The sequence below is a fragment of the Xiphophorus maculatus genome, chromosome 23, assembly GCF_002775205.1.
Source record: "Xiphophorus maculatus strain JP 163 A chromosome 23, X_maculatus-5.0-male, whole genome shotgun sequence".
Taxonomy (NCBI): domain Eukaryota; kingdom Metazoa; phylum Chordata; class Actinopteri; order Cyprinodontiformes; family Poeciliidae; genus Xiphophorus; species Xiphophorus maculatus.
The window spans coordinates 4,729,281-4,744,460 of record NC_036465.1 but is presented as its reverse complement, the minus strand read 5'-3'; the positions used below and the strand labels follow the sequence as shown (position 1 = coordinate 4,744,460).

The 15,180-nt window shown below is 38.6% G+C and overlaps 1 protein-coding gene across 2 annotated transcripts in view; it reads right to left on the bottom strand.

Annotated features, from left to right (window-relative positions):
- fat4 (FAT atypical cadherin 4) overlaps window positions 1-15,180 on the bottom strand; it is a 126,194-nt gene that overhangs the window by 28,980 nt on the left and 82,034 nt on the right. For both annotated transcript variants that reach the window (XM_023328367.1, XM_023328368.1), the window contains exon 6: window positions 14,332-14,506. In XM_023328367.1, coding sequence (XP_023184135.1) covers window positions 14,332-14,506 — 175 coding nt within the window. The remainder of the gene's footprint in view (window positions 1-14,331; window positions 14,507-15,180) is intronic.

Genomic DNA, 15,180 nt, shown 5'->3' with positions numbered 1-15,180 from the left:
TTTACTGTGTCGGACTCATCATGTAGTGGAACATATACACTGAGCCAATTGGTATCGTGAGAGTTTGTCCACACTTCTCCTGCTTCATTTAATTCAAGCCAGTGTGTTTAAAAAAACGTTTTGCATTTCCTTTGGTTCTGTCATATCAACCCACTTCAGAGGAGAACACATGAAATTTCTCTGAAACCCAATCTGTTAGTCGTCCTTCCTGGGGATTTGGACACCTATAGATTTAATCTCCACACTGAGGGATCTATTTTAAGGTGCACAGCAGTCAGGCAGTCAGTCAGTGGAATTTGAGCGAGGAGAAGTGCTATTTTCAGCAGAAATCCAAACATCTTTTCCTCCCAGAACTGGTGATGAAACGGGCCAAGCTAGGCCCTGTGGGGTTGGATTTTAATCAATAGCAGATGAAAATGAACTGCAATGCAGGAAAAAAAAATCATACATCTGCCTTCCTTGAGCTGGTCTTTTATAATCCTTCCTCAAATGGCACACTAAACTGCCTAATCTATATTCCAAACATAAACACAAGTTCAGCCTCGTTACGGAGAGTCACTCTGTGGGATTTGGGGACATCTCTGAGAGCCTGGAGGTATTTTCACTTCTTAATGATGCGCATATGGCTTGTAGAGTAAATACTGAGCACCTGAGGAGGGAGAACAGGCTGAGATCTGAAAGCCTTGAGAGGCATTTTCATCTCCTGTAAACATAAAGTTCATCCCTTCCAACTCTCCTCAGGAATCTGTGTGAATGCATCAATTATGAAGAGCCAAGATAAAACCATAAACAACTGGTGTGTACACAGCTGTGGAAAACATCAGCTGCTTGAAAAACTGTACTGCTGGGGGTCTGTATTAATAGGAGACAAAAAAAAACAAAAAACATTGATACGGTGGCCACAGAAAGTCTCTTTAAAGTCTCTTCTTCTTGTGGTGGAATTTCCAAACAAAAAGAATCAGAGAAGAGAGAGTGTGTGTGTGTGGGGGGGGGGCAGCGTGAAAGTGAAGAAATTCTGCCTTTATTATTTGGCCTGCATAGATGAATAAATATCAGAAAATAAGGGCAACATTCTTGTACTGGTTTGTAAAACTTTAGTTTAGAAGACAGAACTCAGTCTCTTTATCAGAATTGTGCCACTAGAAGATCATAAAGGGAAAACATGCTTAAAAGAAGATATCATCTTTGTTTTGAGTTAAAACTCACATGAGAGTTATGAATTTAATGCTTTGGTGCACAACTGTGAATAATTTTGCAATCTTTTCGTTTTCTTTTGGATCCAAAACAATTTTGATCACTGTCCTTTGTAGTCAACGTTTGTTACATTTCACTGTTGAATTAAGACAACATGAACACAGATGAAGTTGTTTTTGTTTGTGTTATAGTCCTTACAAAGAAAATCCAAATCAGCCGGTCGGACCTCAAAGAAAACAAGAAATCAGCATCAGCTGGTAAAAGCCAGATTGAAGTATCTATTGTATTGGTCTGGTGAATATCAATGTTGAAAAAGAAAATTGAAAAAAAACAAGACTTGTCAGTCAGTCAGTCCGTCCGTCCGTCCGTCCGTCCGTCTGTCTATCGCACCAGAAAATTGACTTTCTTAACAACAAACAAAAAAATTTAAAATGAAAACATGATGTGGATACATGGCAAGATATTTTGGTATTGAATGATGGCCATTGAAGTGTAATATGCTAATTATTTCCAATGAGCTTGAGACAATGTTGTTAAAAATTAAATAAGAGGAAACTGATGTCATATCTTGAATCATTTGCAGGTCCATTAGTGGTGATTATATGTTGCATTGATTTCAAGAATAGGATTTTTCCCCTGAAAAAAAATGTTTGTGACAAAGGGAGGGCTGCTTTAGTGAGAGCAATCATTGGGTTTTGTCCTGTGGCCTATCAACCTCTGTTTGAAAAATTTCTGTTCAAACAAAATTTCAACACAACCTTATTGTAATAAAAGTACAGCAAAAAAATAATGTATAATAAAGCTATAGGGATTGATATACAAAACTCAGTAATAGCTGTTAAAAAAAGCTCCTGGGCAAAATCAAAGAAAATCTACTGCAAGTGCTATGGCTGCTGTTAAGTTGTATACACTAGCTCTGACTTCCCTGTGGGCAGAAAGCAAAAGGAAACTTTCCCAACGAATGTCAACAAAACTTAAGATTATCATTGGGTTTGGAGACCCCCGGAGTCTCTTTCAGGAAGGGAAAGGGGATTCCTCAGAAAATGGGATTTGAGGTAGTTTACTGGAACCTCGCATAACAGCCTGGCTTTATGATAATAAACAGAAATTTGACCTGAAGCTTGTAATGCATCCAGGGTTTTCTGGTCAGAACAGAAGTGGCTAACATGCGCATTGAGAATAAACACAGCTGAATTCCAGAAGCAAAACAAATGACACAAACAGAGCGATCAGTAAACAGTCTCCATCCCAAAAAGAGAACCAGAAACCATACCACACTAATCTTAAGTGACTCATCACCACAGCGAGTCATCTATCTAAGACTTTTCTGACTTTTTAAGGTTGCCATGTTTATAACCATCCAAACTCAATGTTGAAATCGAAGTGATTATGCAATTCCTACAAGGGTTCACGGATTCTAGAATTTAACTTGCAAAGCAAATATTATGAAATCATTGCCAATTTATACAGTGAAACCTAGCTGCTAAATTTGTGAAAGTAATTATCTGCACAAGTATAATATTGTGTAGTTCAAAATAAATAATAGCAGAACACCTGCTGACACAAAAGTACTTGAATAAATGTGGTCAGCAGGGTTAGTTGATTAATATAACATGTTAATGTTTGCAAATTTCTATGCAGGTTTTTGTAACAACAAATCTATTCCAGCCCTAAACTGAAGCCAGTGCATGCTTAGGATCAAAACTTTCTGTTTTTACTGGTGAAAAACACTCAAACATGTTAAAAAGAAATTAAATATTTCAGCTGAGACCAGAGCTAGCGATGGCCTTACAGGGATCAAAAACCAGATCAAATGAGCTCCATGTCGAAAGTTAGTTTCATTCCTGAATTCCTTATACACAAAAAGTAAGATTAGCAAAGGAAAAACAATAATTTTATTATTACTTCTCTAGTTGAGAATATTGAACTGGATGTTGGAACTGAATTTGTAAACTGAGTTGCCAGTTCTATATATAAATAAGATATTTCTTTTACCATCACCAGCCAGTGTTTGTAAATCACACCTAATCGAGTTTGCAGCGTTGTTATAAATTCAGTGAGGTCCTTTAATATCACTATCCGTTTGTTTCTAAATGCTGCTTAAATCAGTATGTGCTGCTTATAAATTCAGGTAAAAGACCAAACATGTTGGTCTGTTATGTTCATTCACAACACACCAGTTCTTGATTGAAACACCACTTGCATAATGAATATTTAATACATAATATATGTGATATTAAGGCACTGGTCAAACTAAAGCATAATATTTGGCAACAAAAATGTTTTCCTCATGATCTGAGGTCTGTATAACATAAAAAGCATCTTTGGAAACTCTAAAAATTGACTTTTTTAAATGTTTGAGATTTTGGTAAACGGAAGTTGGGAATTTGAGTATGAATCCTATTGTTGATTAACAACAGCATTGCTTGACATAAACAATTATCCACTTTAATGTTTGGTCCCTACATCAATTTTATTTTGAAACCAGATTTGAAAAAAAAAAAAAACTGAAAAGAAAATTGAAAATAACGTCATAATAGGCGTCAGTTCCAGGACAGCTTCTTCAGCAACATGAGTCATCATTAGGCTGGTCGCCATGGCAACAGATTAGAGCACCTCCTCCTCAGTTGATCCTCCTTATCGAGGAGCAATCCAAGTCAGCAAAGTGTCTGTATCACTTTAAATTAAATTAATCCAGGCAAAGTGTGTGTGACAGTCAACAAGCGGCTAATACGGCTGTTGATCAGAGGCGGTGTGTGCAGGCTGCTGGAACGGCCGGGCCGATAAGTGGCTCGGGGTGCTATAAGTGGCTTTGTCTACAAAAGCCATTAGCTCCAGCAGAGGGACTGAGAGCATGGAGAAAATATTTGGTTTTGATATGAAGCCAGCTGCTGTATTTTTCTGAACTGTAGCTGCCTTCTGCCACACAGAGAGCGCTGTGGCTGCATTTCAATACTATTGTTTCCATACTGAGGACGGAAGCAGGCTACAAGGCTAGGCCTCTGCTTGTGGGTGTGTGTGTGTGTGTGTGCACCCTTCTTCCCGGCGTTTCACTTTTGTGCAGGATGTGATGTCACAACCTGTTTACTTCCTCGGGAAAATCAACAACCTCCGTCGTTCAGAACTTTTGACCTTTACCTCAGTCCCCTGAACTCATCACAGAGACTCCAGTTAATCTTTAGAAAGCACAAAACAGACACCTCACTCTCATAGCAAAAAGCTAAACTATGCTCAAATTGTCCCTTTGACACACTTCTGACCCCAGTGCTTTGGTTAGAAACCAGCCATGAAGGAGAGTTTTTCCAATCTTGGTGCATCGACTCACCAAGCGTCATGCGTCTCCATGCGGCTTTATGACGCGTCTTCTTAGCCTCCTGACGCTTCCACATATCACATTTCACCTGGCAGCTGTTGCTTTAGCCTCTTCAATCCTCCTTGTCCAAGTGCAAATAGTTCAGATATATCTGCTTACATTGCGTGGGACGACAGATTTAGTCGAGGAATACTATATCTTGGCAGGTACGCGAAAGGCATGTAAATGTCAGTTGTTTCAAGCAGTTAAAGTTAAGGTGGTACATTTTTGTGATTTATGGGACAGCGGCTGCTAAATAACAGGAACATTGCAACTAAGAATGTTGAAAGTTTCCGTTTCTTAATTTTATTTTACTTTTTACAAAGATCTGAATCGGCTAAAAAAAAGAAAAAAGAAAAGCAATCCTGGAGCATTTTCTTCATGAACAAACTTTACCCCCTTCCCCTTCTTCTTTTTATGGAGGCAGTGACTCAACGGGAGAGGAATGCGCTCCAAGAGTGCAAAAAAACGTCAGCATCTCCTCCAGATTTACTGGAATCGAGCAAAGCTTGAGGAATACTGTCAGGATAAATGAGAGATAACTGCAGCTGAGGAGGGTGTCACACCTCAAGCACGGAAGGGATAGGGCACCAAAATATGTCCATATCTGGCAGTGTATAAACTGGACGGTGGTTGCAGAATAAATGACATCATTTAGCCTGGAAAAAGAGCTATTGGAAATTTGCAGAAGGAAGTCAGCTGCCTACCGGTGACAGCCATTCACTGTGGTTAGGCAAGTATGTTTCCATTGGCAAATCCAGTCCCCAGACTCTTTATTCCTTCCCCTTTAACTTGTTTTAATTATTGTACCTGAGGATATTTAATAAAATATCTTCCATATAAATAATCTCCATGAATAAAATCAATTTAGCAAAATGTCAATCAACGCTTATATAATCCTAACTTGTGGTTACAGATCAAGCAGTCAACCTCTGAAGTTTGTACTGAGATGATAATCTTATTTCAGAGGTTAATCCCAGGTCAGTAAATTGCCACAATCTTACTGTGATGGTGATTACACCCCATCATCACTGCTTTTACCTTGAGCCAAGAACTTAAAAACACCCTGATTAAGACAAAAGTATCCAGTCTATCTGAATTTCTACATGACAGATTAAGATGTGGATAGGAAGGGGCCCTTGTGGGACAAATGCTCCAAATCCATCTGATGTAATACAACTTGGACATGCTGAAGGTCTAGAGGGGCAGGCGTCTAACAGAACCAAAATAATAGACTTTCATTTACAGCTAGGGCTGAATGACAGTCAATCTGGTAAACACATAAGAGAAACCATCTACACCCTTGAGCTATAGTCTTATAGCAAGATGGTGATATGCAAATTTTCTTAATTAATTGACGCTCTTCAAGAGGGACCAACTATATAAAAAAAGGTGTGACAGCAGTTTTATGGTTAGGAGCATAATGGTGTGTGTTAGAACAATGTCAAGACAGATTGGGAAAGACCTTACAGAAGCAAGTGTTGCTATTAATCATCCTGGGGAGGTTTTTTAAGGTAATTGTCATCATTTCCAGCAGAAAGAGAGAAATTACTCAAAACTGGAGCACATTTAGGATGTTGGCTTGTCCCAGAAAAATGACAGAAGTTAGACAATGCTCAGAGAAACTGCAAAACCCCAAAACCAACTCCCCTATTTGTTGGTTCATTCATATAGCAAATCTCAAATATTCGACAGAAAATTCAGCTTGGGAAGCTGAATTACCTATGAGCAATGCTACTTGATATGGTATTAGCTGTTGTTTGCAAAAAAGTCTGTCGTGAATTTAGATTTTCCTTGGTTCTAATCCCCAAGAATGGAGAGAGGGAAGACTGTAGATATTAGCCTCTGCTTTGGTGCTAAGACAGTTTCCACTGAGTCTATTAATGCATACTAAGGTATATTTGGTTGGCTGAACTATTAAAATAGCTCATTATACATGTTTTAAGACAGAGTCTCAAATAATCATGAATTTCAGCCCCATGAATACCAGGTGTCCACTCTATAAGGAAACTGCTACTTCAAGCAACTGTTCTTTCTTAAAGTGATTCAACCAGCCATTGAACCAGGATGCGTTGTTAAATTTTCTTAGCATCACAGATCTGATATGAATGCTAAATTGCTGTGATAACTCTGTCTCTGTGACTTTTCTCCTGAGAAAGATATCTGACTGATCGTACTCAGATAAACGTTTGATCCTATGAGCCAAAATTACAGAGAGGGATAAGGTAAATAGATGCTGGTGTCAGAGAATCTCCAATCATGCGAGGCGACCTGATCTATAAGGGACCTCAAAGCTCTCAAACAACGTAAGAGTCCCTCCCTGCTTTAATTCAATTTAGAGAAACAATTACAAGCAGGACATTTCTTACACTGTCCATGAAGCAACAACTTAATTCAATCTGGGAAAACTTGTTTGCTAATACTTCACTGCAGCAGCATAGATCTAAGATCTCTTCTCCAGTGAAGAAAATGGCAGGACCAAGAATAACCTCAACTTCCAGAATAACAAACGGAGACCAAAGGAGAGCAGCTGACCATCTGTTACCTCCTCTTCCACAGAAATGATCCACAGACAGTTTCCTCTGTAAGCCTCTCAACCCAGAAACCATTGTCTAGCATAAACATATGGCAGGGTCTAAGCACCTTATCAGTGTACATTACCACTGGACAAATCACATTAACCTCCAACAAGGTGATGCGTCCGTACTTCCAGAGCCAGAGGGGGTACAGAGACATGTGTTAATAACAACTAAGCTCTGTGTTTTCTGACTGCTGCAGCTGCCATGATTGTGGATGGCACTGTGAGAGCTCCGCAGGGGGTCGATCTGCAGCAAACAGCAGCAGCACCCACCTCCTGGGAAAGACCTCTAGTTACCCTGAGTCTCTTAGTTTAAGCTGTGTTGAGAAGCAAGTTTGAGTGTCTGTGCTGGCACAAGAGATAATCTCCTCCTTTAATAAATGAGTGGCTGATGCTTGATCAAAAATAGAAATACGCTAAGCTTCACACAGGAAGGGTAAAGCTGTGGTGTCCAAACAAGCTGAATTCATTAAACCTGGAAGTGCAGGACAGGTTGACTGAGGGAAGACGGATGAATGTGGGAATTTATGAGACAGCCCATCTGTAGCCTGAAGCTTAAGGCTAAACGGTTAATTACGCTTTATGGACTACGGCTAGATTGTGCTCTGAAGGGACGACGTAAATAAAACACATCATTACTTGGAGAAAGGGAGAGAATCGGGTGCCAACGAGGGAAAATTGACATTTTTTGCCTCTGAGAACCTGTTGCTTTGCGACAAAGCTCTTTTTAATGCAGCCCTCATGAAGAGCCATGAAAGGCCTCGTGGAGCTGAGTGCAGGGTGCGAGCTGTCCCACTGCACAGTTTGCCAAACAGAGTAAACAGAGGTTTTCTCACAGTTAACAAGCAAAACAGTGAAAGGGATATCTCAGAAGAGTTTCCAAAGCTTCGCACTAGCACAAAAGAGCTGAATATTTACATTAATACTGCGTACTGAACTTTTTCACAATTTGTCATGTTGCATACAAAAAGTTAATTTTATTTTATTACGATTTAATATGACAGATCACAACACAAACCAATACAAAATTTAAAAAATCTTGAAAGTTTGAATTTATACTTAGCCCACTAAGGATGCATTCACACCAGTCCTGTTCAATCCGCTTTAGTCAAACTCTAGTTTGTTTGGGGAGGTGTGAAAGCAAAATCAAACTTTGATGCAGACCAAAAAGCAAACGGGTCTGTCTACAAACCCAGGTCTCAGTTTGGTTGAAGGGAACTCTGGTTTGATTTGAATGCAGATGTGAATGCCAAGTAGACCGGAGGCCGCTCCAAAAACAGGAAGTGGTCTAAAGCACAGGGCATTCTGGGTAAATACAATCAAAACAAACTCACATTTCTCTTGCAAGTAATAGACTTGCAGGTAATAGACTTGCAATAGAAATAACTTGTGGTCTTTTGATAAAAGAAAAATCCTACAACTGCTAAACTCTCACACTACATTTTATGAAGAAGAAAGATGCATTTAGTGTCTTTTTCAGGGATTTTTGTGCCTTTTCCTCCAGTGGTTCTTATGCAGCGTCAACACAGGTGAGGAGTAAACAGCTGAAAATGTAACAGATGTTGTAATTTTGGTCCCTAATCGCACCAGGTCTGCTGGATTACCAGGTGTGAAAATACCCTTACTTTCCACTTGACAATTATATACAGCTCTCTGTGAGTCTATCACATAAAATCGTAATTAAATGCTTTGAAATCTGTGGTTGAAGGGGTATGAACACTTTTGTAAGGCACTGCTTGACAATTTTAGAAGCATCAATCCAATAAACTCACTGTGAAGCCAGAATAAAGCTTTACTGTACAGCCTACTGGTTATTTATAGTGTTGTGTCTGAATGCTTTCGCATAATTTCTTCCACATATGCAACTAAAAGGGTTTCCGTGGTTTGCACACATGCAGAAAAACAGGTCTTTCTTTTCATATTTTAGGGCCTGGTGGGAACTTTTTTCATTTTATTGCTTTGCAGCTTTTATTTGCTGTGTTGTTGAATATTCGACAATCCCAAAAAATGCAGCATTGTTCCCCGTGGACCCAAACCAGCAGGTCATAACCAGCATAAGACGTGGGAAACTCATGCTGGCAGTGTAGGTCATTCATAACACGACTCTATAATGTTCATACATGGACCGCATAAAGATGGATTGAGACCATGGAACACTGTTTAAAGTCATACATGTTTAAACTCATGCACTCAAAAAGAAAGCAAGTTATTTTCTGACAACCTTGCCTTCAGAAACTAGAACTAATAAACATCATTACTGCATAAATTTTGCCAGGCTGAAGCACTAATCATCCAAGCTACACCACTATTTTAATACCCCACCACCAACACCACTAGTGCTTGCAAAGCTATTTTCAAAAACATTCCAATCCAACAATTGTTAAAGGCTGGAAAAGAGAAAACAGACGATAGGAAAAAGCCCTCCGAGGCCACATTGTTACTGCAAAGCCTTTTAAGAGCTGATCCAGAATGTTACTGCTCTGTTAAAGTTCATTTCAGGAACCTGATATTTTCTTTGGCTTACTCTTCATGTTGCCACTAGGCTGCAACTGCCTGAAACCTGCAGAAATGGACTCCATTAATGATTTATTATCGTGAATGTTGGATGATTTTACGCTATCAGTGTTTGTTCTTCGTTTGTTTTATTTGCTACGTGTGTGTTCAAACGTGATTTCAGCCTGGAAAATGACAGATTTCTGGTCATTTAATCAAGATTGGAAAGTTTGTAGGTTGCAGATTCATGGCAGCCCATAAAGAAAACAAAAGATCTTGTTTTTTAAACAGAGAAGGTAATTAAAATTCTTTATCTCCTAAGCAGTCTCTTAGGCTTCTAAAACATCTCTTCACCCGGCATCAATAGGCCATGGACGAACATGGAGGTGCTACAGACAGAAGTGCTGGAAGGATGTGGAAAACGATGGATTCATTGAGCTTTCTCTTGAATAAATGCAGTAAAATGTCATGCGTGTCAAAATGAATGAAAGCAGTTTCCACCATGTCACTGTTTACTGAAAATAAAAATGTATTTACTAATCAGTTTCTGGAGAAACAGTTACAAGTGCAAGTTTTAAATGTTTTCTTTGTTTTTTATCCCTTATTTTTCTTAGTTCATTTTTTTATTAAAGTTATACTTTGCTATGATTATTATGAGCCCATTGTGGACTTGTATGCTCAGTGTGCATGCAAAAAATTGCAGAAACTTTGCTCACAAATTGAATTATGAAGATAATTTAAAGTGCAGAAACCATATTAATGCAAATATGTATTTTCAGTTACTGGTGTAGAATTACATTTGAAATCATTTTTTAAAATTCCGCAAAAACCTATTTATGGGGGCGTGCTGTGGTGGCGCAGGGGGTTAGCACGCCCCACGTTTGGAGGCCTTAGTCCTCGACGCGGACGTTGCGGGTTCGACTCCCGGTCCCGACGACCTTTACCACATGTCTTCCCCCCTCTCCTCACCCCCCTTCCTGTCTGCCTACTGTGGAAAAAATATGAGCCACTATACTATGAAAAAAAATTATTTAAGGAGGACTATGTACAATATATATTTAAATGGGAATGGTCATCTTTATTTATTCTATCACACAGGTAGGATAGTTTATAGTATAGTACTTATAGTACTATTTTTTACTTGGGATTTTTGTATATTTTTGTAAATTAAATGTACTGACATTTTTTTTATCTCTTGTAAAGCATGCCCATAAATATGTTTATATAAGTTTGATGTATTATAATTGTTTTATTAACAAGCTTGCTCCAGCGTATGCAGGTGACTGTTAGTACAACACCAAGATGGAAAGTTATTATCAATGACCTTAGAGATGTAACCGTTGCTTCCAATCAGTCTTGAAAGGTTTTTTCCAAACCTTTGGACTAGAAGAATTTTAAAAGTGGAAAACATTAGGACACCTCAGCTTTGTAGATTTTGCAGCTAAAAGGAACTGGGAACCTTGCATTGACTGAGTCAACTATAAACGTTTCCTGCAGACCAAAGTATTTTGAAGTCAAATGTGAGGCGACCTGAGCAACAACCGAAGGTTTTTTCATCATTTTCATCAAGAGGGTGTACTTTTCACCATGATTGCACTAAACTGCATTGTTGTACAAATTTAAAAAGTACACAAACACTCAGAGATAATTCTGACTGATTCAAACCCAAGCAAAAACATGTACAACTATACAGACAATCATTCATCATGCTCCTGAGACCTTTGAATCTGTTATAAGAATTTAAAAAAACAAACTGAAAATGATGGGAACGAATCGATGGAACACCAAACTTCCATCATGATTTGAGATGTCAGGATCTAAGATAGATGACCCAAAGTGCTTCAGTTCGGATAAACCTTTACACTAAAGAGACAATTACATGTAAGGAATGCCTGCATGACCCAAAACATCATCTAAACATCATTGACGTTGCCTGGATTTTAAGCACTTTTTAACAATGTCCATATGAAATCAATTCATAGTCAAAAATACGACTATTTGCAGTAACTCTTACACTGTTAACTTGATACCCTATTTTCTTTAGCAATAGGGTCTAATTCAGGCTATAAAGCATACACTTAACATTTAAACAAAAAACAGTAGGCAATATGTATTGGTTTAAAAAACATAGCAGAGTAACAGCATAATTGTGTTAACTGAGAAACCTCCATTTGTGTAACAATATGTTTTCTATAACAGGAGATGTTTAGTTAAAGCCATTACAACAAGACTGCTTGAGAAAAGCAATTCACTCTGTTGGAGAGCTCATTGCTTCACATTCCTCCAAAGTTGTGCATTACTCAGCAGTGGCTTAAAAAATCTGATTTGCCTGCAGCTGATCCCAGATGTTGGCTGAGCTGCAAGATCAGTCAGGGACAATGCAAGCTCTCAAGTGTCTCTGTGTGTCTGCAGATGCACTAAACTCATAAATGCAGCGAAACAAATTTCCCTAAATGAGGACAATGGAGCAATAAAAGTAACTTAATGAGACGGAAAACACCTTTCAGGGGAACGGACCAGTTTTGATAGTTATGGTGCTTTTGCAAAACAGTTGCAACTATATTACTCAGTTCTTCATACGCAGTGGTTAATGTCTCTACAGATTCTTCAAAATTTCTTGGTCAATATTTCCCTATATTAGTTGTATAAATAATTTACTGCAGTAAATGTCTTCAAAACAGTAAATTTTTACAGTCAGTAAAAACTAACTGTAAAGATGTATGGATGTATGGATGGATGGATGGATGGATGGATGGATGGATGGATGGATGGATGGATGGATGGATGGATGGATGGACGACATTCTGGACAGAAGGGCAGATGACATTGATGGACGTAGACGGACAAATGTACAAAAAGATGCAAATGACAGACAGAGATGGACACATTGAAGGACTCTTTTCTTGACACCTTTAATCAAAAACTACCGGAAAAAGTCTCACCGACTGGAGTGACTTGTACGGAAAAAATTCAGACACTTATCATATTGGCATTGGGACAGGGAATAAGTCCTGGAACATTTTTTCCACATTTTATTTTAACATTTTTCCCTCACTGATTCACACCTGGAAAATAAATAAATTCTCATACTTTACTAATTTTTCTGACTGTTGAAAAACTTTATTCACTAATTTCATGACAACTGAGCTGCTGCTGAAGATAGATGGTGCTAAAACTCTGTTCATGCTGCATTAATGAGATTACCTTCAAAGGAGGTTGCCTCAGAGGAGAATTCACTGAAGCCCAAAAGTGAAGGGACAAAGTCGTTAAAAAAGATGAAGATTTATTTAAAATTCAAACACAGTTGTAAGTTGGAGTCGTTTATCTCTTTGTCAAGTTGAAGTGTTTGTTGTGCGCTGTGGTTCCAGCTCAGCCTCTGCTTTCAGACAGCACCAAAGACGATAGCACTTCATCTTCCTGACAGACAGCAAGAGCCTTTTTTTCTTACAAAATACATTTTGTAGAAACCAAAGCCACTGTGACAAAGGCTGAAAGTCTTCTGAAACACGCGGGGACAACCAGGGACTTCAACACGAATGTCTGCGGTTCAGAGTGGGTCACGGAAGACAGAGCACTTGGAGACATGTCTGCTTTGTCCACCTTGGAAATTTCCTGCCAGATAGCGCCTGGGAGAACCATTTCCCCTGGTCGTCTGCGCCCAGGCCTCAAATATGTGAGAAAATGCTGCTGGGTGATTCAGCCTGCACTGTGATTATGGGCTTTTTGATATTTTGATATTCTACCCCCAAATCCCTCTTTTTGCCTCAACATTGTGCTTCAGTATCCTGTCAAAATATTTTGGAAATGTTGTCAGGGCTCTAAATATGGCGTCCCCGCGAAGAGTACAAAACGGGATCGAATCATAATTAGTATGTTGGCTTGTTGGGCAACTCCTCTAAACACCATATGAAGCAATAGCAATAATATGTCTTCATTATGGTATAAAATGGCCCTTTTGCTGCATTTAATATGAAAAAATTCTCACATTTAAATCATATTTAAATTACCTAAACTATTAGAAATGCATGAAATATTACATCTTTCTCCACATGCAGCAGCATCATTGCATGCAACATAGTCCCACATCTCACCAAAGTCTGTGAACAGTCAAAAATATACAGCTTTATGCACGGTCACATGGCCGGACCAGGAATGAAACAGAACCACCCTCAGACCATGACAACTCTGCCAGAGAGGCTCGGGGAAACGTATACTTAAGTGGAATACCATGTGATTTGGCTACAACGGGGATATGCATGTAGTTCTTTAACTGCACATTAACTGGCCTCCGTGCAATAACAAGTTAACCTTTTATCTGGCTATAACAAGCTCCACCACCATATCCAAATAAACACAGGATGCTATTCAATTGAAGCTGCTGAAAAGACTTCTGTGGAACAAGACAAAATAAAAGACACCCACTATTTTGCAAGCTAAAAACTCCAAAAAATGTTTATGTTATCATGCCACACAAAAAGATCAGTGTGCACACTCTGAACATAAAAAATATGTTTGTTGACACTGGTGTTCATGGAAATCTCCTGCTTCAGCATCATTTTGCAAACTGATTGCCAAAAATGATTTAATGTTGAAATAAGGCAGAAAGTGTTGCAGAACTCAGACCTCTAGAGCAGAACAGATTATGCAAGATACTGTGGCTGATTTAAAACATGTAAGGATATGTCTGATGAGCTATGTTCAGCTGCAGTCGTACCTGAGTCAGTGGCAGTAATAAGCAGGGTGTATTTCCCTCGAGTTTCCCGATCCAGAGTCTGGGTAACACTGAGCTGTCCACTGGATGACAGGGTGAACGCTCCCTCATCGTTCCCGCCGCTGAGCATGTAGCTCAACTGTCCGTTGGCTCCTTGATCATCATCTCTGGCAACAACCTGAAAATAAGATTATTGTACTACAAATTTAATAAAAATCAGAAATTTCTGTCATCATTAAATTGAAGTTTTAATAATTATTGGTCACATTCAAAATCCAGACAATGAATTTTAATATTTTTTTCTGTAAAATCTCAATTTTTAATGTAATGTAGAAATTAAATGCACACTTTCAACAATAGATGAATAAATATGAACAAATTACTCGTCTTCCTCACATTCTGAAAGACGCTAAATGAAAAAAGTTAAATCAACCTGATTTATTTGAAGTGAATGTTTGGTTTTCTGGTGTGGGGTTGTTTGTAGTAGCTGTGAGCAGTCAATGTCTAACCTGCAGTAGCCAGAGTAACATGAGGAGTGTTTCCACTAATTAAAGTTTGGAGATAATACTTTAAACTGAAATCACTGCCTGGAATTTATTGTAGGTAAAAAACTTATTGCTGATAACTACTCATTGATTCCAACTGGAAAAAGATGCCTTGACCTTGAAAGGCACGAATAACCATAATATCTATATATTATATATGGTATAATTACTAGTATCCCTAGAAAAGAGGTGTTAAATGCCTGAGAATAAACTCTTTCTCCTTTTTAGCTCACTACATGTTTTCTAGATGATTTTAAACTCGGCACTAAGATGGCCATAAAAGGAGGGGGATTTAATGTCTGGTCAC